Here is a 24,007-nt window from a genome sequence, read left to right as displayed (position 1 = left end):
TATTTTTCAAAGAATTATATTTTTTTATTTCTGTTTTCACTTTGCAATTGGAATATATACAACAAACAATTTACACAAGAACATTGAAATCTCAACTTTGTATAGAAATTTATTTTTCCGATGCATACGAAAAATATACAACGTGAATGCAAAAAAGTTACATAAAAAATATAAGTTTTCAAATGTTAATCATGTATTTCAAAAATGTTAAATGTGTATAAAAAATCCTGATGTATACAAAAAATATACAGTGTATACGAAAAATAGGTATAAAAATATAAGTTTTCAAAAATGTTAATCATGAATTTGGAAAATATTAAATGTGTATACGATAAAAGTAGACTTAAAAATATGTTTAAGAAATGCTAATATATTTGCAAAATGTTAAACTTGTATATAGAAAATGCTCCTCGTGTAGTACAAAAAATTCCAATGTTTATGGCAAAAGTAGACATATAAAATATATGGTTAAACGAATGTTAAACATGAATTTATTAAATTTTAAATATGTATACTGGCTTGGCTAAAACACGACGCAAATTTTCTTCAAGCGAGCGTACGATACAACTCGCTATAAGCAACGTATCGCCGTAGTTGACGAGAACCTCTAGAGCCCGCTTGGATTGCCGTTTCATCTTTCGTGAACGTATTTTTTCTACACATGTAAGAGCATCTCCAATAGACGGTTTAAATGTAAAAATACCTAATTTTTGGACTATATGAGGCAAAAAAACGCTGCTTCAACAGATGATTCATATGCAAAAAAAAAAATTAGACCGTGGCCTTTTCGTGATGTAAAATACAACAACTCACGGTGTAAATATACATCACGAGATGCATCTGGTCCAAAACCAGCCGCCGTCCGCGAACGCCCACCGTCACTTCATTTCCTTTCCCGCCCGCGCCCGTCCGCCCGCCCGAAGAACAGCCGGCCGGAATCCGCCGCCGCGACCGCCCAAAACCTCGCCGTCGGCGTCGCCACCACCCCACATCCCCGCCGCCGCCCTCCGCTGCCGCCACCACCCCACATCCCCGCCACCGCTCTCCGCTGCCGTCGCCCCCGTCACCTCCCCACCGCCGCCCGGATGCCGCCGAATCAGGTGGCAGCCGGCAGGATTCGGCCCCTCCGGCGGTCCCGCTACGGCGGCAGGCCTCCGCCGGGTCTTATAGGCTACCGCCGATCTCCTCCCGTTAGCTGTGAGCCTGTCCATGGTTGTTGCGCCGGCCGCACAACCGCCACACCAAGCCCTCCGCCCGGCTGCCGAACTAGTCTTCGCCGCCCTACCGAGCTCCTCTTGGCCTGCCTCCTACCTCATTTCTTATCACCGCCACCGCCCGGAGCCGACCGCAGCAGCCAATCCAACTGGCGGCCATCTTCTGGACAGCGGCTGAACAGCAGCCGGGCGGCTGCTGGCCGGTTTTGGACCATCTATTGGAGTTGCTCTTTTGGATCATGAATTTGGACCATCTGTTGGAGTTGGCCTTTTTTCAGAGCTTTAAAAACCACGTTTTGGCGGTCCAAAATTTACATCTTCGATTTTTGACCGTCAAAATTTAAACCATCTATTGGAGATGCTCTAACTGCTTTCAGTCGTGTTAAAGGGGGCACTTGTAAAATCGGGGTGGAAAGAAAACGGAGAAAGGAAGGCGTGTTTATTCTTTAACGGGTGGAAGGAACTGGACTGCCCCATTTTTTTAAATCTGAACGACAAACCAAGGAGTTGTTTCCCGGCCGCACCTAATTATTCTAGGAGTGTATCTTTCACAGGTAAGTCACTACAAAACGTCAATCCTAGTGCTGCCTAACGTATTTCTATCGTTGTTATCCTAATTTTTTTGCTAAATCTCAGTCGACTGAGACTTGATTATGTCTCAGTCAACGTTATATTTCGTAAGATCTTATATTAAGATTTATGAAAAAAATACTATTATATAATGAGACAGATAGAGTTTATTTTTTTCTTACATGTTATGTTACTCGACTAAGGCTTGATTAAGTAGTCCACTGAGACCTAGCCACACATAAAAAAAACTCCATCGTTGCACTGCCACTGGTAGAAAAAGAGGCTTCCATACGCCCCTATTAGTCCCCAAAACAATCGAACTGCGACCAAAGGGGTCTTTAGTCGCGGTTCGGGAGAAGACCCGCGACCAATTACCTGGGCCCAGCGCGCTCGGTCGACAGCTGGCGGACGGGAGGGGCTTTAGTCCCGGTTGGCGTGGCCAACCGGGACTAAAGGTCCCAGAAGGCCTTTAGTCGCGGTTGGCCAGGCCAACCGGGACTAAAGCCCATCCAGCTGGCGGACGGGAGGGGCTTTAGTCCCGGTTGGCCTGGCCAACCGCGACTAAAGGCCCCCTATATATACTCAGCTCACTTCACTTCACTCGGCTCACTTCACAATTTTCAGAAGGTGGTGGTGGGGTGGTGGTGGGTTTGCTTTTGGTTTCTCCTATGCACACAAGGTGTTTGATGAAATGCCCGAGAGCCTGAAACAAGCCACACTTGAGCTTTCTCATTTATTTTTCCTCCGCGATCGCGGTTAGCAACTCGAACCTTTCATGTGTCATTGATAAAATACGCATGTGTGTAGTTCATTGTTTAATTTGTATTATTTCTAGCTAGTTAGTTTAACAAATGCATGATGGTTAATTATATACTTTATATAATAATAATGCAGATGAATCGGCAATGGATGTACGGTTCCCGACTCTCCGGCGAGTTCACTACGGGTTTGAAAGATTTCCTCGTAGTGGCAAATGCGAACAAGCAGCAAGGTTTTATTATCTGTCCATGTGCTGTCTGTAAGAATGAGAAGGGTTACTCCTCCTCAAGAAGAGTTCACATGGACCTGCTTAAGCATGGTTTCATGCCAAGCTATTATTGTTGGACCAAGCATGGAGAAAGAGGGGTTAGAATGGAAGAAGATGAAGAAGGGGATGATATCGATGACAACTATCGTGATCTTTTCGGTGATACTTTCATGGAGGATGATGCTGAAGGTGTGGAAGGGTTAGGTGAAGGTGAAGAAGAGGCACATGATGAGCCCGCTGATGATCTTGGTCGGACCATTGCTGATGCACGGAGACGCTGCGAAACTGACAAGGAGAGGGAGAATTTGGATCGCATGTTAGAGGATCACAAAAAGTCGTTGTATCCAGGATGCGATAATAGTCTGAAAAAGCTGGGCTGCACACTGGATTTGCTAAAATGGAAGGCACAGGAAGGTGTAGGTGACTCATCATTTGAAAATTTGCTGAAAATATTGAAGAATATGTTGCCGAAGAATAATGAGTTGCCCGCCAGTACGTACGAAGCAAAGAAGGTTGTCTGCCCTCTAGGTTTAGAGGTTCAGAAGATACATGCATGCATTAATGACTGCATCCTCTACCGCGGTGAATACGAGAATTTGAATGAATGCCCTGTATGCACTGCATTGCGTTATAAGATCAGAGGCGATGACCCTGGTGACGATGTTGAGGGCGAGAAACCCAGGAAGAGGGTTCCCGCCAAGGTGATGTGGTATGCTCCTATAATACCACGGGTGAAACGTCTGTTCATGAACGAAAAGCATGCCAAGTTGTTGCGATGGCACAAAGAGGACCGTTTGTCCGACGGGCAGTCGAGACACACCGCTGATGGAACGCAATGGAGAAAGATCGACAGAGTTTTCAAAGATTTTGCAGCTGACGCAAGGAACTTAAGATTTGGTCTAAATACTGATGGCATTAATCCTTTTGGCGAGCAGAGCTCCAACCATAGCACCTGGCCCGTGACTCTATGCATCTACAACCTTCCTCCTTGGTTGTGCATGAAGCGGAAGTTCATTATGATGCCAATTCTCATCCAAGGCCCTAAGCAACCCGGTAACGACATCGATGTGTACCTAAGGCCATTAGTTGAAGAACTTTTACAGTTGTGGGCGAAACCTGGTGTACGTGTCTGGGATGAGCACAAAGGAGAGGAATTTGACCTACGAGCGTTGCTTTTTGTAACCATCAACGATTGGCCTGCTCTCAGTAACCTTTCGGGACAGAAAAATAAGGGATACAATGCATGCACGCACTGCTTACATGAGACTGAAAGTGTACGTTTGGTTAATTGTAAGAAGAACGTGTACCTGGGTCATCGTCGATTTCTTCCCCGAAATCATAACGTAAGAAAGAAAGGCAAGCATTTCAACGGGAAGGCAGATCACCGGCCGAAGCCTGCGGAACGTACTGGTGCTGAGATATTTGATATGGTCAAGGATTTGAAAGTCATCTTTGGAAAGGGTCCTGGCGGACAATCAGTTCCGCGGGGAGTTGACGGGCACGCACCCATGTGGAAGAAGAAATCTATATTTTGGGAGCTAGAATATTGGAAAGTCCTAGATGTCCGCTCTGCAATCGACGTGATGCATGTTACGAAGAATATTTGCGTGAACCTGCTAAGCTTCTTGGGCGTGTATGGGAAGACAAATGATACAAAGGAAGCACGGCAGGACCAGCAACTTTTGAAAGACCCAGATGACCGGCATCCGGAATGGTTTCAAGGTCGTGCCAGCTACGCTCTTACCAAAGAAGAGAAGGTCATTTTTTTGAATGCCTGAGCAGTATGAAGGTCCCGTCTGGCTTCTCGTCGAATATAAAGGGAATAATAAACATGCCGGAGAAAAAGTTCCAAAACCTGAAGTCTCACGACTGCCACGTGATTATGACGCAATTGCTTCCGATTGCTTTGGGGGGGCTCCTACCGGAAAATGTTCGAGTAGCCATTGTGAAGCTATGTGCATTCCTCAATGCAATCTCTCAGAAGGTAATCAATCCAGAAGATCTACCACGGTTACAGAACGATGTGGTCCAATGCCTTGTCAGTTTCGAGTTGGTGTTCCCACCATCCTTCTTCAATATTATGACGCACCTCCTGGTCCACCTAGTCGAAGAGATTTCCATTCTCGGTCCTGTATTTCTACACAATATGTTCCCCTTTGAGAGGTTCATGGGAGTATTAAAGAAATATGTTCGTAACCGTGCTAGGCCAGAAGGAAGCATCTCCAAGGGCCATCAAAATGAGGAGGTAATTGAGTTCTGTATTGACTATGTTCCTGACCTTAAGCCGATTGGTATTCCTCAATCGCGGCACGAGGGGAGACTAAGTGGAAAAGGCAAGATCGGAAGGGATACCACGATATGTATGGACGGTCATTCTATGACTGAAGCACACCACACAGTTCTGCAAAATTCCAGCTTGGTGGCTCCGTACTTCGAGCAATACAAGAATATTTTACGCTCGGACAACCCGGGGAAGCCTGAATCCTGGATTAGAAAGGCCCACATGGAGACTTTCGGCAGTTGGTTGCGAAAACATTTAATGAATGACAATGATGTTGGAGATCAGCTGTACATGTTGGCCAAGAAACCATCTTCGACTATAACGACTTTCCAAGGGTACGAGATAAATGGGAATACATTTTACACCATCGCCCAAGATAAAAAGAGCACCAACCAAAACAGTGGTGTCCGCTTTGATGCAGCAACCGAGAATGGGCAAAAGGTCACATATTATGGTTACATAGAGGAGATATGGGAACTTGACTATGGACCCTCCTTTAAGGTCCCTTTGTTCCGGTGCAAATGGTTCAAGCTAACAGGAGGTGGGGTAAAGGTGGACGAGCAATACGGAATGACAATGGTGGATTTCAACAATCTTGGTTACCTTGACGAACCATTCGTCCTTGCCAAAGATGTCGCTCAGGTTTTTTATTTGAAGGACATGAGTAGCAAACCGAGGAAACGGAAAGATAAGAAAACGATCAGTACATCATGCGATGATCCAAAGCGCCACATTGTTCTTTCAGGGAAAAGAAACATCGTGGGAGTGGAGGACAAGACAGACATGTCAGAAGATTATAATATGTTTGGTGAAATTCCGCCCTTCAAAGTGAACACTGACCCAAGCATTAAGTTAAATGATGAGGATGCTCCATGGATACGGCACAATCGTAAGCAAGCAGGGACGTACAAAGGAAGAATTGATGTGTAATAATTTATTGTACCAAACTTTGTATTTGGTCGAACCTTCAAGGGATTTTAAAATGAATTAGTTTTATTTTTCTGATTTTTTTGATATATAATTGTATTTTTAAGATTTTAAAATGTCAGAAGATTTTAAAAAAGGAAAAAGGAAGAAAGGAAGAAAAAAAAGAAGAAAAAAAAGAAAAAGGAAGAAGAAAGGAAGAAAAAGAAAGAAAGAAGAAGAAAGAAAGAAAGAAGAAGAAAGAAAGAAGAAGAAAGAAAGAAAGAAAGAAGAAGAAAGGAAGAAGAAGAAAGAAAGAAGAAGAAAGAAAGAAAAAAGAAAAAGGAAGAAGAAGAAAGAAAGAAGAAAAAAAGGAAGAAGAAAAAACAAAACAAAAAAAATAAGTAATTATCATAAAGTAAAATAAATAAGTAATTATCATAAAGTAAAAATAAATAAGTAATTAGAAACAAAATAAAATAAATAAGTTTTTTGTTGTAAGTAGAAACAAAACAAAAAAAATAAAGCAAAAATGAAAACAAAAAACAGGCAAAAAAAAAGAATATGCCACCTACTGGGCCACCACGGCCTGAATACGACTAGAAACCCATTAATGGGCCAGGATTCAGGCCCGCAGAAGGCCCAGTAGGCCCACAGGCACATAGTAACAGAATAGGCCCGTAAGTCTGCATTCGAGAGGAGCTCGAAGTGGTGAGCGCAGCCGCGCTTATAAACCACTGTCGAAGCCTCTCGGCTAGCGAGGTGGGACTAAACATCCCACCGCACCGCGGCAGTGCAGCGAGACTCTTTAGTCCCGGCTGGGGAGGCGGACCGCGACTAAAGGGTACCCTTTAGTCGCGGTTGTTGTCCCCAACCGCGACTAAAGGGTCTTTCTACGCGGGAAAGGAAGCGGCGCCAAAACCCTTTAGTCGCGGTTGGGGAGGGGGACCGCGACTAAAGGGTACCCTTTAGTCGCGGTCCGCCTCCCCAACCGCGACTAAAGGGTACCTTTAGTCGCGGTCCTCCTCCCCAACCGCGACTAAAGGTGCGTCTATATATACACTTAGCCGATCGATCTCCTCTGTCTCCCCAAACGCCGATCGACGCCGACGCCCTGCCGCCCTGCCCTGACGCCGACGCCGCCGCCGAAGCCCTGCCCCGACGCCGACGCCGCCGAAGCCCTGCGCGCCGCCGCCCCCGTCCCCAGTGAGCGCCGCCCTTGCTCGCCGCCCTTGCTCGCCGCCCTTGCCCGCCGCCCTGCCCTTGCCTGACGCCCTGCCGCCCGCCGCCCGACGCCCTCCGCCCGCCGCCCTCCGCCCGCCGCCGCCGCCCTGCCGCCCTCCGCCCGCCGCCCGCCGCCCTGCCTGCCGTCCTCCGCAGGAAGGAAGAAAGGAAGAAGAGAAGAAAGGAAGAAGAAGAAGAAAGAAGAAGAAAGAAATAAAAAAGAAAAAGGAAGAAGAAGAAAACAAAAGAAAACAAAAAACAGAAGAAAAACAAAGGAAGAAGAAGAAAACAAAAGAAAACAAAAAAACAAACAGAAGAAAAAAACAATAAAAAGGAGGAAGAAGAAAAGAAAGAAGAAAAAAAGGAAGAAGAAAAAACAAGAAAGAAAAAGGAAGAAGAAAAAAATGAAAACCAAATAAAAGGAAAAAGGAAGAAGAAGAAAGGAAGAAGAAGAAAGGAAGAAGAAGAAAGGAAGAAGAAGAAAGAGGAAGAAGAAAGGAAGAAGAAGAAAAAAAGAATTTTTACTTAAAGAATCTTATTTTTTAATTCCTCCTCCTCTATGTCCCCTTAATCTTATTTTTTAATTCCTCCTCCTCTATGTCCCCTTAATCTTATTTTTTAATTCCTTTATACTTAAAGAATTTTTACTACATGCAGGAGTGACATATGGCGGACGATAGAACCGAGCCGCTTAGGGATCCGGAGGCTGAACGTTATTTAATGGACATCATCAACAACGAGATTCCTTATGTGCCGGGCTCAGAATATGAGCAACAAGAGGATGTAGTCTCTTCTTATATGAACCTTGACGGTGACGATGATCGAGAAGGTGAAGGAACGGACATTGTCGACGGAGGTCAACCGTCAACAACCGACGATCTCCAATTGCAAGTAGCAACCACCTCCGGCGAGGTATATATATACATTGAGAGCCTCTCGTGATACAAACTTACTGAAATGTGAATACATATGTATTAACGCGCGCGACTCTCTTTCTTTTTTTAGCCCTCCGGATCGAGTACGACAAAGCAGCGTGGCAAATCCAAGGCGATGAAAACAGGAGAAACATATGCCATTGAGTCTGTCAGTGAAACCGGCAAGCCCCTACAGCACACCTCAAAGTTTGTCAACCAATGCGGAGTCGTTGTTAGAGACAACGTCCCGATCACCGTCCAGGAATGGAAAGAGCCAAAGAAGGCACGTCTTGGTTTCAGTTTTGTCGACAAGAGAACGAAAAAGGATTGCTGGAGAAAGCTTATGGAACATTTCATTCTACCTCCGGAATACAACAAAGTCGATGAATTCGGTAACGAGGTTCCGGGTGGACGTCAGAGGAGGAGGCTAGTTAAAGAGTTCGCTCTTCAGAAGATGGCCGATGCATTCCGGAACTTCAAGAAAAATTTAACCCGTGACTATGTCAACAAGGGCAAGACTCCGGATTTCAATGGACAATATGAGAAACTGAAAGATGATTGGCCAGAATTTGTGAGGCAAAAGCAATCGGACCATTTCAAGGAAATATCGAAAAAAATAAGGATAATGCGGCTAAGAAAAAGTACCATCATATTATGGGGCCAGGAGGATACCGCCTTGCGGACCCTAGGTGGCAGAAGATGGAGGAGGACCTGAGGGTGCGAGGAATCCCTCTAGGTACAGAGGGATGGGACCCAAGGGCCAAAAGCTGGTGGTACGGGCATGGGGGATCGCTAGACCCGGAGACAGGGGTGTGTGTTCACCGGCATCGACGCTTTGCTCCGACCCAAGCCCTTATTGACGCAATGACCCAAGCTCAAGCGGGCTTGATCAAGTTCAACAGAGAGAAAGACGCACTGACTTTAGCCCTCGGGAATGATGAACACGGAGGACGTGTACGAGGCAAAGGCAAAGTTTCGTGGAAAGTAGGGTTTTCCCAGGACAATGACCCGTACGGTTACAGAAGCCGTAAGAGAAAGACGGACCGGGATGCAGATCTTATGACGAAGTTTGCATCGGAACTCCATGAGTTGAAGCAGACCGTGCATGAACTATTGAAAGAAAAATCGGCTGCAGGGCCGCATGAAGATCATGAAGCGGATTGCGGAAGCCAGCAGCGGAGAAGCAGCGTGGCTTCCACGGATGCCCCGCCTGGTGCTAGTGCACCGATGATCGAGATTCGTGCACCGGAGCCTCACTACCCCGTGGATGATGTAAAGAAGATGAAAGACTGTGATCTGCATTATCCCGTGGGGAACGTTTCCATGAAGGTAGCTAGCGGCAGTGCTTTACCCTGTAAACCTGGAGCACTCCACCACAACAACCCCATTCCATATGGCTATGCTTGTGTCACGGTGGAAGACATAGTCCAAGGGTTTGAGGACCTGGAGATTGACAAACCTACACCCGAAGGGGATAGCAGACTTGGAGATGTCAAGCGCCAGTTCATTCTATGGAAAAAGAAGTACATAGTGTTTCCAGACGAGGCGCCAAGGCTAGCAAGTCCACCCCCCTCCGATGGTGGTGGTGGTGGTGGCGGTGGTGGCGGTGGTGGTGGTCGTGGTGGTTCACCTACACCTCCTTCACGCCATTCGACGCCGTCCCCCGATCCACAACCTCCGGCGGGTACGACGCCCCCCAATCCTCCTTCGGCGGGTACGACGCCCCCCAATCCACCTCCGGCAAAGAAGCAGAAGCAGGCGGACAGCAAGGAAACCTGCTCCTGGACTATTAACCCGGACCCTTATGTACCTAAGACCACAAGGGTACCGGAGCCATCGCTGAAGCCTCTCCTCCCAAGGCCTGGGGAACTTAGTGAAGCTGACCTCACATTGGCCGCGTCTACTGATTATGAGAAATGGAAGGCGGATATGAAGGCGAAAAAAGTGCCTGAGCCCAAGCAAGTATTCACTGAGAAGCAAAAGAAGTGGGCTAAGGATTTTTTGACGACACCGTCCCAAGCCGAGCTGAATATGCCTGACGACTATGGACATGAACTTCGTAGGCAAGCAAAAATATTGAAGGAGGAAGAAAGTAAAAAAAGCGGGAAACAAGTTGACCAGCTCGGGATGCAGAAGAAACAATCGATCCCCCCGCTCATAGTGAAAGCCGGTCCGGAAGAGGACCCCGAGATCATAGCAGCTGCGGCAGCACTTGGATTGACTGTAGCGGCTGCCATGAAACAAGCGTCCGAGATGGGTTTGACTGTTCGTGCCTTCTTAGACCTTGAGGATGCGCCTGCAGGTGAGATAACATTACAATATGTGCGGAAGGGGCCTCTCGTCGAGCCTGAGAAGGAAAATAGTCTACCAACACAAATGCGAAATCTGCTACGTTGGTACAAGCAATTCATAACATGGGCCGACAAAGAATATGTTTATGCGGATGTTACACATGAGCATCACATCAAACGGTACTCTGTAGAAGTTCATATGAGTGAATTATTCCAGCTGTTCAATCTGCGCGCCCTCGACAAATCTATGCTGAGTTGCTACGTTCTGTAAGTGATTTATTTCTACCTCATCTCGTTCTTCATTGCCTGCACTATATATATATATTGTCCTAACTATATTGTTGCGTACGCTATTATGCAGATTGAAGATTTGGGAATGCAAAATAAGAAACATCCATGATGTTGGGTTCATTGACCCACATATCGTTAATGGACATGTGTTAGAACATCACCCCAAAGACATGGAGAAAGACCTGTACAAGTTTCTTAAAAAGCATCAACTCAAAAGTCATATTCTATTTCCTTACCATTTTGGGTGAGTGTTTCTCTCTTGTGCCCATTCTATTTTGTTTACTCCATGCATGGTATGTCTAATCGATGAGTTATGCATGACTGTGCATGTAACGTGTCCGCAGGTTCCACTGGATTCTGCTAAATATTGAACTTCACACCTCCACAGTTCTAATCATGGACTCTAAGGATTCGGATCCAAAGCGTTGGGCCGACATGAGAAAAATGCTGCAAAAGTAATTATTTTCAATCATTTGAGCTCTATATCGATCGGTCTCTTCATTTCCTAATATCAACTAACTAATAAATCCCTTATTCATTTAATTTTCTTTGCCCTGTAGGGTTTGGAGACGGTTCTCAGAAGAAACTGTCGGTGAATTCAAACATGAGCTAGATTTCAGAAAGTTAGTTAATGTGGATAAGCAGCCATCGGGGACCGATCTATGTGGATACTATGTTTGTGAGAACATCCGGAGACAAACCACTGAGCGGAAGGCATCAGCTAGCGTGCGGAACGCGACGGATAACTTGCGGAGGAGGCTTAGTCCAGAAGCTCGCTTCCGACCAATTCAAGAAGAATTAGCAGGATTTTTCATGAGGGAAGTCATCAATCCTAAAGGACAACACTATACCGAGGACGAAGAAATTTATATGCATACCCGAGGTTGAAACTTGTTCGAAGTTGTATATGGTCATCCATCCTAATTGTGTATGAAAACTTGTTCGAAGTTGTATATGGTCACCCGAGATTGAATATATATTATATATTCCTCTTGAATTCTTCTTGTTTGAAATTTCATATGCATGTATATAGAAGCGTAGAATATGTGTACTGAAACTTCATCCAAAATAAAATAAAACACAAAATAAAATATAAAACAAATAAAACACTACAAATTAAAAAGAAACCAGGTTTAGGGGGGCTAAAACCCTAAACCTGCGGAGGAGGCCTTTAGTCCCGGTTGGCCACGAGAGCCGGGACTAAAGGTCCTCGGCCCCGATGGACCACGGGCGCCCACGTGGCGGGCCTTTGGCCCGGTCAGCCACAAGAACCGGGACTAAAGGCTTTTGTCGCGGTCCGTAAGAGCCGCGGCTAAAGGGGGGTCTTTAGTCGCGCTTATTTAGTCCCGGTTGCACAGCCGGGACTAAAGGCTGTTGCGAACCGGGACTAAAGGCCTTTTTTCTACCAGTGTGCGGCGGTGTGGCTAGTATCGGGCCGTGATGAGGCCGTCAAACTTCGATTGTAGCGAATGCAAGTGAATAATAGATAGAAGCCAGTAAAAAGAAAATAGAAGAACAACGAAGCGGTGAATGAAAAAAACTGGTTGGTTAATTACCAGGAGAGGATGAAGAAGAGACCGGAGAAGGAGCGCCAGCGGCCGGGCGAGAGCGGGCGGCCGCAGCAGAAGCACCGGGTGGCCGCCATGGCCACGGCCTGCCCCGCCATCAGCAGGACGATCGCGCCGGGGCCATACCACGTCGACGCCTCCGTGCCGAGCCCGTACAGGCAGAAGGGCCTCTCGGGGTCGTCGTCGAACACCAACACGTTCACGTAATCCTGCACTTTCCCCGATCAGAAAATCCTGACGCCTGTGAGCATATGTGCATATCTACTACTGCTTGCTTACCGCTCTCCGGGGCAGCTCTCCGCCGATGGCGAGGACGAAGGCGAGCAGGTCCAGGCCGAGCACCAGGCCGATCACGATGAAGGGCGCCATGGCTCCGCTCGCACAGCCGGCCGATGGAGACGCGCCCGTAGTGGCTGGATTAAACAACTTCCATTTGCTCGTGGGCGAATGGTTCGAGCCAGGGATGGACGGCCTTTGCCGTTTTCTTCTCTAGCAAAACGACGAACCGATGCGCCGGGGGCGGAGCTACTTGTGCGTACGTACCCTGATGCACAGTTTGCTTTTTTGTTAGCAGCGGTTAGCTCCTAAAACTTGCAGGTGCGCGGTTCAAAATGACGCCGATAATCAGGGGCTCAAGAAATTCCTGCAGCGAAGCCAGAAACTGTCTCGTGCCCAGTTCAGAAGTGGCCTTTTTTTGCGGGGTGACATTAAATCCCTCATAGGCTAGTGTGGCCATCAAGGGGGCGTATGCCTTGTGGGCATCAAGGCACGTTCAGCCTAGAGGCTACATGCTAGAAACAAATCCATAAATTGATAGGTCAGGCATATGGATGCACTGTGTGTGTGTGTTTTTAGGGAAAGTCATCATGATGGGGGGCTTTTTTTGGGTGTAGAATCAGGATAGAATGGTTACATCATTCTAGAGAGTCTGGAATAAAACTAGAGGGGTCATCGTCCACATACAGATATTAGTCGAAATCGAAGCATTCCTAGCAAGCTCATGAGTCACTATATAAGTATATAGTCACTCTTCCTATTACAATAATCAACAAGCACATGGTCAAATCCAAAAATAAGGATATTGCAATCAGCATACACAGCTGCCGCTGAAGTAGTAGAGAAACCCCCATCCATAGTTTGAAGCACTGAAAACAATCAATATGAATAGTGAGGCCCTATTCGGGATGGAGGAAAAACGAAGGAAAATCAAAGGAAACTTGTTCCTAAGGAATCGTTGCATGTTAGGCTGTTCGGTATGAAGGAATCTACACTTTCCAATCCTCTGGATAGGTTCTCCTCCCTGCGTTTTCATGGGAAATCGAACATTCACCACTGTCAAATTTTTCGTGCAGGCCCGAGGCACCTTGGGACCCATGTGGGGTTCAATCTGTACTATGTCAGGGCCCACATACGGAAGAATTAAGACAATAGTTGATCTGTTAATATTGTCAAATCACTAGAGGGGTCCATATGAGGGCTCATTTGATTCAAAGGAATTTTATAGGATTTCTGGAGGATTGAAATCCTTAGGATTTTTTCCTATGTTGGTCGTTTGATTCATACGATTGAATCCCATAGGAATTTTTCTATGGAATCTTTTGTACTACATTTCATAGGAAATCTAACATCCACTCCAACCTTCTTTTACAATTCCTTAGTTTTTCCTGTGCCATCAAACACTCATTGCTAATCCTATAGGATTCAAGTGGGCATGCCACTCCAATGCTATACTTTTCCTATTCCTACGTTTTCAAAATCCTATGAATCAAAGAGGCCCGGAGTTGGAATAAAATAATTTTCATAATGTTTGGAAAATGTTAATAATGCATTTTAAAAATGTTAATCATGTATAGAAAAAATATTTTCAGTGTATACAAAATCCATGCAAAAAATGTACAATGCGTATGAAAAAAAAAACATGAAAAAAATATTTGTTTTACAAATGTTAATCATGTATTTGAACACTATTAAACATGTACATAAAATTTTTCCTGATGTATACAAAAAAAATTAATTGACATGGAAAAAGTAGACATAAAAAACTATATGTTTTCAAAAATGTTAATCTTGTTTTTGTAAAATGTAAACATGTACATATAAAATGTTTCTGCTGTACACAAAAAAGATACAATGTTAATGAAAAAAACATAAAACATATATGTTTAAAAAAGTATTAATACTGTATTTTTAAAATGTTCAAATGTGTCTATAGAAAATATTCCTGGTGTATACAAAAAATGTAAAATTTGTATGGAAAATAGAGGCACCAAAAAATAGGTGTTGTCAAAACTGTTAATCATGTATATAAAAATGTTCCTGAGGTATATGAAAAATGTATAAAGAAAACAAAGTAAAGAAAAAAAAACTTAAAAATAAACAGAAGACAAAGAAAAAAGAAAGAAAGAAAAGAAAAAAACAAAGTAAAATAATAAAAGAAACAAAAAGGAAAAATAAAAAGAACAAGCAGATAAAAAGTGTGAAAGAAACGAGGAAAAACGATGAGAAAATTGAAAACCAGTGAAGAAATGAAAGGAAACCAAAAGAAAAAATAGACGAAACTAACACATATATTTAGCGAGCGAAGGACTCAGCAAACTAGCGAGGAAGCGATCAAGCTAATGGGCTGGTCCATATGCGCGAACCTTTTAGACGAGACGGATGCTACCGTCTCGATAAGCGAGATATAGCACTCAAGGTCTAGTGGAATGAATTGAGATCCGTAGGCGACCGGCCCAAAGTGAAGTTTTTAACAATTGCAGTACCTACCGGCAAAGAAACAACCATCAAGTTATAAGATGTGTGCCATGCTCAGAGTATAATAAGTAATTATTAGTACACTATACAAGAAAGATACTATTACCAACAAATACACCCTCTCTAAACTAAAGACTTACCTTTAATATTCATTATGACATTTTGAATTGCTCATAACGTCAGATTTTCTTATTTTGAACTTGTTTAAATATTTCAGTTCAGGTCGACATGAACTTTAAAACAAGACTAACTAGGATATATTTTCACCAGTTTGATTTTTCAATCATGTTTCAGTTTCAATTATATTTAAAATAAGAGGTTTCACTCCTTTTCAAAACAGTTTTCTGTCAATTCAGAAAATTGATTTTACACATTTGAGTAAACTAATTTGACTCATTCCATAAAACTGATTTTTATTATTTTCAAAAATGGTTTCACTCAATTCAAAAACTAATTTCACTCTTTACTTGAAACTGATTTCACTCGTCCTGGAAAATAGTTTTCATTTATTCATTACACATATATCAAAGAATTAGTTTCATTCATTTTAAAGAACTCGCATTAGTCATTTATATCACTTATTTCAAATATGAGGTTTCACTATTTATTTTCAGTCATTTAAAAAACATATTGAAGTAAATTCAAACAAAAAAACTCACTGGTAGCAAACACATTGATTTCATGGAATTTATATAAATAATTTCACTCATTTACAAAACCTGCTTTCACTCATTTTAAGATTTCAGTCATTATTTTTTTTATTCTTTTGAAGTATTTTTTAAGTTTACAGTAGTGGGAGTGAAATACGCGAAATTCAATTATTTTCAAAGAGTTGATTTTAAAGTTTTGGAAATTTAATTCAAAAGAATGAAACTGATTATTTCACTTATGTAACTAACTACAGAAATAATCTATTTCACGCACTTAAATAGATTTAGTGAATAGGTGAATCAAAACGTTGAAAATTAAACTTTTTAAAATTGGGTCCAAGATTGTTCTTATTCTAAAGGTCTTGGCATCAAGAGTTTAAATATGTAGAAAACATATACTAATATATGGTTTAAAATATATGAGTGATTTAAAATTACAAAGGTGGAATAAAATGGTGGGTTTTTTAGGGATAAAATGATGGGACCATGAATGCTACCTTTAGAGAATCTAAAGCTGGACTCAGCAAATCTGGCACTCTAAACATTCACGGACGCGTCTGCGGATAGTGACCGGTCGACCTTTAAATTTCCTTGTCCATAACGGGATATCTCATTAGCAAAACACCAAATCCATATAATTACATGCAAGCGTAAACCTAGTCTAAATCTTCGCCCACGCTCGTCCGCCTTCAAGTCCTTGTTCCCGTCCATGTCCATGTCCAATCGTCGGCGAGGTAAAGTATGACATGGGAAATGGACTAGCTCAGATGGATACAAGGCTCTGCCATCTCCCATGTCCTAGTCTTTTCGTCAGAGCTTATGGCCTCGACGTCGCCGGTTGAGGTGAGGTCCATGATAAACCACTTGTGATCTGACCTAGATAGCTCCAATGACTTGGTCGTTGAGGCACCAAGGGGTGCCGGTCACCCGTAGGCCATAGCGGCGTGCGACTCCGCCTACATGGCCTTGGCCGCGAGGGCTGCAACCGACTCTCACGCCATGCGTCTAGCACGACGAGATGGGTCGGCGTGGGCCGGATTCGGCGTGACAGACATGCCCAGGCGCGCCTGGACCTCCCCATATTGCCCCTCAGGTTTGGTCTGGATATGAGGGGTTCCGGTCAGCCCATACATATAGGCCCGGTTTAAGGCGCCTAGCTGGGTCATGTTTTCTAGCACAACATAGTAGGGAGGCGGCGGAGGGGGGGGGGGGTTTGAGGAGTCTGGTTATAGATGCTCATATCTATCTATGGTGGGACCCAAAAGAAAGAAATATCAACAGTAAAAGCCAGGAACGGAACCAATATTTAATTCAGTGCTCGGGCTCATCTACATTCGATGAACAGTAAAACAAAAAATAGCAGAAAATTTCCAAAAATCTGGAATTTTTTTTGGAGGAAAGATGATTCAGTGCGCGAGGCGCGCGCAAAATTTCGTGGCTAAAGGACATTTGAGGAGCTCGCAACAAAAAAAGACAAAATGAACTCCAAATAGTGTTGTTTTCAAAAGCTTCTCACATGTTCAAAAATTATTATTTTTGCCGAGAGCTACTGAAATGTCCAACCTGTACAGAATTTGGCACGGATTTTAAACATGGTAATCAGAACGTTTTTCATGACAACTTTACTTCATGCAAGGTTGGCAAACATGGCAGTTTTCTAACAAAAAAGGAACCGGGACAAAGTTGTCATGTTTTAACAACTAAAGTTGCCATGAAAAAAAATGGTGACATATTTAAAATCCAACGTTCGTGTGTGCAGTTGCACCCGAGAGCCGAAATGCCGTTTCCGGAAAGGAATAAATATCTTGATATACTTCACCATGTGGCAGCACTGAGCCTTGGCTCGTGTGTTGCCGGTGGGTAACGTTGCCGCTAAAAATGTCTTTGCCACCCGGCCCTTTCTCGCTCGATTATAGTTGCAACCGCAAGACCGAGCGAGAGGTTGACACTGGAATCAGTCCATCGACCTCCACTGCTGTAAATTGATCACTCCTCTCTGTTGAAGTGTTCACCGTTGCACACGTTATGTTTTATGACCGGTTCTCCAGGATCTGTACCGGCTCGTTCATCCTTTCGGTAGTGCCTTAGCTAGACTGTAGGAGTTCAGTTGAGTACTGGGGCTGCCTCTCCTCTCCTCTCCTCTCTATTTAAACCGCATGATGTCAACCGAATATATCTACACTCTCATCACACCCACTACTTTGCTCGACTTAGATCAGAAATGGCAATGCAGACGGGCTGCTGCTCGGCGGCGGCGGTCCTCCTCTTCCTGGTGGTTGCCGCGGCCGGTGCGTCGGTCGCGGGGGCGACGTATGTCAGGTACAAAGACCCCAAGCAGCCGATCCAGGCGCGCGTGGAGGATCTCCTCAGCCGGATGAGGATCGAGGAGAAGATCGGGCAGATGACGCAGATCGAGCGCCACAACGCCTCCTCCGCCGTCATCGAGAAGTACTTCGTCGGTACGTACTCCCTCCCTTAATTTGCTCTCTTCCTTCCCTCCTTCACCGGCGAGCCGAATCGGTCGATCGATTCTCGAAGCCAGCGTACGTGTGCGTGTCATCTCTGTATTGCATGTGGGTTCAATTGATCGATCGATGGATGTGCATGCAGGGAGCGTGCTGAGCGGTGGCGGCAGCGTGCCGTCGGAGAAGGCGTCGGCGGCGACGTGGCAGGAGATGATCACCAAGATGCAGAAGGCGGCGCTCAGCACCCGCCTCGGCATCCCCATCATCTACGGCATCGACGCCGTGCATGGCAACAACAACGCCTACAATGCCACCATCTTCCCCCACAACGTCGGCCTTGGCGCCACCAGGGACCCCGACCTTGTCAAGCGCATCGGCCGCGCCACGGCGCTCGAGGCCAGGGCCACCGGCATCCCCTACACCTTCGCGCCATGCGTCGCGGTGCATAACCTCTTATAATATCAATCAATGGCTGCATATACATATGTGTCAACGTCGTCGGCCATCGTTAACACATGCATCCGGCTGGGACGGGGCATGCAGGTTTGCCGTGATCCGAGGTGGGGCGGGTGCTACGAGAGCTTCAGCGAGGACACGAAGCTGGTGCAGCTGATGACGTCGGCCATCATCCCCGGCCTGCAGGGCGACGTCTCCACCAAGCACCCCAGGGGCGTCCCCTTCGTGGGCGGGCCCAAGCACGTGGCCGCCTGCGCCAAGCACTTCGTCGGCGACGGCGGGACGCACCACGGGATCAGCGGCAACAACACGGTGCTCAGCTTCCACGACCTGATGCGGATCCACATGCCGCCCTACTACGACGCCGTCATCAAGGGCGTCGCCTCCGTCATGATCTCCTACTCAAGCTGGAACGGCGTCAAGATGCACGAGAACAAGTACCTCATCACCCAAATCCTCAAGGAGAAGATGCACTTCAGGGTACGTACGGCGTCAATTTGCATACATTGTCATTGTCATTGTCATTTCGTACGTCCATCGCTTGACACGTACGGTGGCGCAGGGTTTTGTGATCACGGACTGGCAGGCGGTGGACAAGATCACCACCCCGCCGCACAAGCACTACTACCACTCCATCCAGGAGACCATCCACGCCGGCATCGACATGGTCATGATCCCATTCGACTACCCCGAGTTCGTCGCCGACGTCCAGGCCCAGGTCATGCGCGGCGCTATCAAGATGGACCGCATCAACGACGCCGTCTCCCGCATCCTCAGGGTCAAGTTCACCATGGGCCTCTTCGAGAACCCCTTCCCCGAACACAGCCTCACCGCCCAGCTCGGCACCAAGGAGCACCGGGAGCTCGCCAGGGAGGCCGTCAGGAAGTCCCTCGTGCTGCTCAAGAACGGCAAAGGCAGGAAAGACGGCAAGCCCGTCCTCCCGCTCTCCAAGAAGGCCAAGAAGATCCTCGTGGTCGGCACCCACGCCCACGACCTCGGCCTCCAGTGCGGCGGCTGGACCAAGTCGTGGCAGGGTCAGTCCGGCAACGGCATCACCGGCCAAGGTACGTACCTACCTCGCCTTGCCATCTTTCTTTCACACATCTCTCTCTCTCATCAATCGAGACCGCTCCTCTTGTACCTGTTGATGTTTATATTATACTTCCTCCATCCTTGAAAGAGTGTATTTTTAACTTTGTTGAAGAGTTAAACTATTTAAAAGCTACCGAGTTTGTGCAAAAATATATCAATATTTATGAAACCAAATAGATATATGATAAAAATATATTATATCATGTATTGAATGCTACTAATTTGATGGCATAAATATTGATGTATTATTATATAAATATAGTCAAACATAAAAAAATTTGACTTTCTAAAAAAGTTGGAAGTACATTTTTTGAAGAACGGAGGAAGTATGTCAGCTGTTGACTACGTACGTTACGATGCAGGCACCACCATCCTTGAGGCCATCAAGTCGGCCGTGGACAAGAAGACGGTCATCGACTACACGGAGCACCCGGACAAGGGCTCCGTCTCCAAGAACGAGGACGAGTACGACTACGCTGTGGTGGTGGTGGGCGAGAACCCGTACGCCGCCACGGCCGGCGACAACCTGAACCTCACCATCCCGGGACCCGGGCCGGAGGTCATCAGGAAGGTGTGCGAGCTCGTCAAGTGCGTCGTCGTCCTCGTCTCGGGCCGTCCGCTCGTCGTCGAGCCGTACCTGGACACCATGGACGCGCTCGTCGCCGCCTGGCTGCCGGGCACCGAGGGCCACGGCGTCGCCGACGTGCTCTTCGGAGACCACGGATTCTCTGGCAAGCTGCCCCGGACGTGGGTCAGGTCCGTCGACCAGCTGCCCATGAACTACGGCGACAAGCTCTACGACCCGCTCTTCCCCTTCGGGTTCGGACTCACCACCAAGCCAGCGGATCGCAGCTAGCTTAGCTTAGCCCGCCCCTCATCAGATCGAGTTTGGATTTCATCTTTTCCCATAGCATTAGCCTCAGATTAATCCCTTAGTTAATTAGCCCCTGCATGTCCCTGAGTGAGAAATCGATCGATCGAAAATAAATGAACAAGGTTTTGATCGCATATACGTCGCCGTGTGTGTGAGTTCGTTGTCAACGTCCCATGAACTCTAAATCTCTAGTGACGCCACAGTTTTGTCCATCCCGAATTCTCAACTTCTCGGGTTCTTCACAATTACTCCCTCCGTTCTAAAACAGATGACACAATTTTATACTACCTCTCGTCAGCATGTGACGGCTCCGTAATGGTGGGGCAACCTTTGCCGAGTACACGAGAAACTAAGGCCTTGTTTGGCTCATAAGTTCTAAGACTTTTTTTAGTTTCAACTTATAAGGGCATCTCCAGCCGTTCGGCCCCCAGGGCGCTTAAATAAAGCGGCCTGGGGGCGTGCCGGCGGGGGGCGACCTAGCTCCCAGTCACGCCCCCAAGCGCCGGCCCCAGAATGCGGGAAATTTAAACTTGGTCGTGTCCGCTTTCAAAAGACGCCACAAATCCGGCGATCGGACGTGCGCAATGATTCACTCGGCGGGGTCGGCTCCAGACGTTGGCGGAGTCGGCGTGCGCGGGCTCGGCGGTGTCGGAGCTGCTTCGGTGCTGGCCTGTGTCGGCGCGGCTTCGGCACTGCTAGGCGGTGATGTAGAGGCGTCGTTCGGGCTTGGCGTCCGTGTGGTCGTGGGTGCGGGAGCTTGCGTCGTCGGCGTCGTCGGCGTTGCCGTCTGCATCTGGTTCAGGATGAGGCCGCGCTCTGCCATGTACCACGCTCTGAGCTGCTCGTCGTTGCTCTGGAGCATGTCCGCCCCGCTCATCAGAAAAACCATGTCGGTGTTCCTTTTCTTCGCGGCGACGTTCGTCCGGAGCAGGTCGAGCTTGATGGCACTGTTCTTCATCAGCGACGACCACCGCGCCTCGGTCTTCTCTTCATGTAGGACGGCCCGGGCCTGGGCGTCGGCGAGGCAATGCTCGATGGACTCCTGGACTCGCGCGGTTGCCGCGTCGGCGTTTTTCCCCTTCTTTGCCAATTTGTGGCCGTCCGGCCGCCCCTCTGACGCGCCCGGAGTCGTCGCGTCCGACTTGTATGTCTCCTTGGCCTTGTCGAGGGCACGTCGGACTTTCGCCCACTTCTCGCACTTGTCAATGCGCTTGTAGACGTGGAGGTGCTTGAAGTCGGCATCTTGGTTGTCGCGCCGATACATGGTGAACATACGCAGCAGCTGCGCGGAGGAACAAACAGTTGGCGGGCGGCGGGCGTAGACGACGAAGAGATGCGGGCGAGCGGCGTGCGTACCTGATCCTCAACGCTGGCGCCGCTCTCCGGGCGAGCCGCGACCTCCTCGACGATTCCATGCCATTTGTTGCACGCCAACTGGATACGCCCCCAATGGTTCGCCATCGCCTTGGAGCCGCGCTGCATGTAGACGCCTTTGAAGTACGGGTCGACGAGCTTCCGCTCGTCGAACTCGGCCTTGATGCGGTCCCAGTACATCTCCAAGCTCTGGTTCGCGCCGGTGGTCGGGTCGAGGCAGACGATTTTCCATGCTTCGGCGAGGCATTCCTCCTCCTTGGACGTCCACTTGATGCGCGGTTCGCTTGACCTAGCCGCCCGCTTCTTCTTCTTCTTCTGGCGCCCCTTCGTCGGAACAGGAGCCGGCTCCTCCTCCTCCTCGGGTTCCCGCGCTTCGTGCGCATCCTCGCCATAGACGTAGCCGAGCTCGGCCTCCATGTCGCCGCTGAGATCCACTACCTCGTCCTGGGTGGCGAACCAGGGAGACGCGGCGGCTGCGGTCGATCCTGTCGCGATGATGTCGTCCATGTTGGCTCCTGTGTCGTCGGTGTCGCCGAGGTGCGAGAAGGGCAGCGGTCCACGGCGGAGATGGGGCGTCGGTGTGGACGCGTAGGCCGCGGGCGGCGAGTAGTTGTATGGAGGGTACTGCATGCCGATGAAGGCGGGCGAGGTGTGCGCGTCACGGGGTGGCCATGGGGGAAGGTCACGTTTGGGTTGAACCCCCCGTGCGCGTCGCCGTCGGCGTAGCCGGGGGACGACGATCCCCATGGAGATCCGACGCCTTGCTGTCCCCAGGGCGCGTACTGGGCGTGGCTGACGACGGGTGGATTCATCATCCCCGCGTGGTCGACCGATGAGGAAGACGCCGCCGCACGCGCCGCGTTGTCGCGGGCCTTCTTGGCAATGGCCCTGTTCCGCCGGTCGGTGGTGACTGCGTCGCGTCGCCAAACTTCCACCCTCAACTCGGTGCTCGACATGCCCGGTGGTTTCGATGGCGGCGCCCTGGGCTTCCTCTGCTACGGCTGGGCCACGGTGCCAGTCGTGGTTGCCGCCGCGCGCGGCATGGCGTACTTCTAAATGAAGCAGTTATTTCTTTTGTTTATCCCAATATCAGTAGCGCTTTGTCCTGAAAAAACACTATAAGTCTAAGCATGTAAAAATATCAAAAATATACATTGGTCATCATTGATCTTTTTGTGTAGAATCTAAATAGTCAACATGAATCTTCACCGTACCTGTATAGGCACAGGCGAAGATTCATATTGCAGCCACAAATCATACACATATAGTTCAATGAAGACCAAGTGCTCGAGATAGTTTGAGAAGTAACATATTTAAGGTGGTAAACACCTTGTTCGCTTAGCAGTGTGGGATTAAACTTAATTAGTTGCGGTGATACTTAGTAGCAGCGAGTTTTGAAGAAAAATGCTGCTACTGAGTACTTTAGCAATAGCGTGTCCAGTAGAAAGGCGCTACTACTATATCTAGCCCGGAGGCAACGCCGTGACAATTATAGTAGTAGCGCTTGTTTCACCTAGAGCGCTACTGCTATCGGGATGTTAGTAGCGTGTTTTCCTGGAGCTCGCTACTGCTAATTAGCAGTAGCGTTTGTTTTTAAACCACGCTGCTGCTAAGATTCTGTGTATAAGATTTTCCCTAGTAATGCATGGACAGTAAGGCCGTACTCCGACGGGATGGGTGGGAGGTGTGCGACATTGCGGATGAAAATCCTGCCTTTCTTTGGACGGGCTGGCGGCACCGCCGCCTGTGGGTATCGTTTTCCTCCTTGGAGGCGCTGCGGTGGTGTGTCGGCATCTATCCCCTCTTGTTTGGTGTGTTGTCTCCGGGCGAAAGCCTTGGTCCATTGGTGGACCGACGATGGCGGTATCATGGCGTCGTTACTCTGTTGAGAACATCATGGGTGGACTCATGGTTTGAGGTTTTGTGATGTGGTTCTCCGATGCTTGTTGCTGGTCAGAGCGGATCTCCACGGGCGCTATGTACACGGCTGCCAGTGAGCCCAAGATGATTGTTTTCTCAGGTCCAACCAAATCCTGCTACCCACTCGCCGTCTTTTCTT

At 47.5% G+C, this 24,007-nt stretch overlaps 2 protein-coding genes across 2 annotated transcripts; one reads left to right on the top strand and one right to left on the bottom strand.

Annotated features, from left to right (window-relative positions):
• Positions 1-12,267: 12,267 nt before the first annotated feature.
• On the bottom strand, positions 12,268-12,694 carry LOC123038254 (uncharacterized). The gene is made up of 2 exons (XM_044462129.1): positions 12,563-12,694; positions 12,268-12,492 (listed from the first exon to the last, which is right to left on the bottom strand). The coding sequence occupies exons 1-2, from the start codon at positions 12,650-12,652 to the stop codon at positions 12,268-12,270; spliced, it is 315 nt and encodes a 104-aa protein (XP_044318064.1). The 5' UTR covers positions 12,653-12,694.
• A 5,172-nt stretch (positions 12,695-17,866) lies between these two features.
• Positions 17,867-20,708, top strand: LOC123191048 (beta-glucosidase BoGH3B). The gene is made up of 5 exons (XM_044603805.1): positions 17,867-18,146; positions 18,298-18,593; positions 18,696-19,088; positions 19,171-19,672; positions 20,063-20,708. Exons 1-5 carry the CDS (start codon positions 17,909-17,911, stop codon positions 20,554-20,556), a joined length of 1,923 nt encoding a protein of 640 aa, XP_044459740.1. The 5' UTR covers positions 17,867-17,908; the 3' UTR covers positions 20,557-20,708.
• Positions 20,709-24,007: the final 3,299 nt, after the last annotated feature.

Source organism: Triticum aestivum, chromosome 2A (assembly GCF_018294505.1).
Source record: "Triticum aestivum cultivar Chinese Spring chromosome 2A, IWGSC CS RefSeq v2.1, whole genome shotgun sequence".
In the NCBI taxonomy this organism is placed as follows: Eukaryota; Viridiplantae; Streptophyta; class Magnoliopsida; order Poales; family Poaceae; genus Triticum; species Triticum aestivum.
The sequence above is the reverse complement of the archived record's forward strand: the minus strand, read 5'-3'. Positions and strand labels throughout refer to the sequence as shown.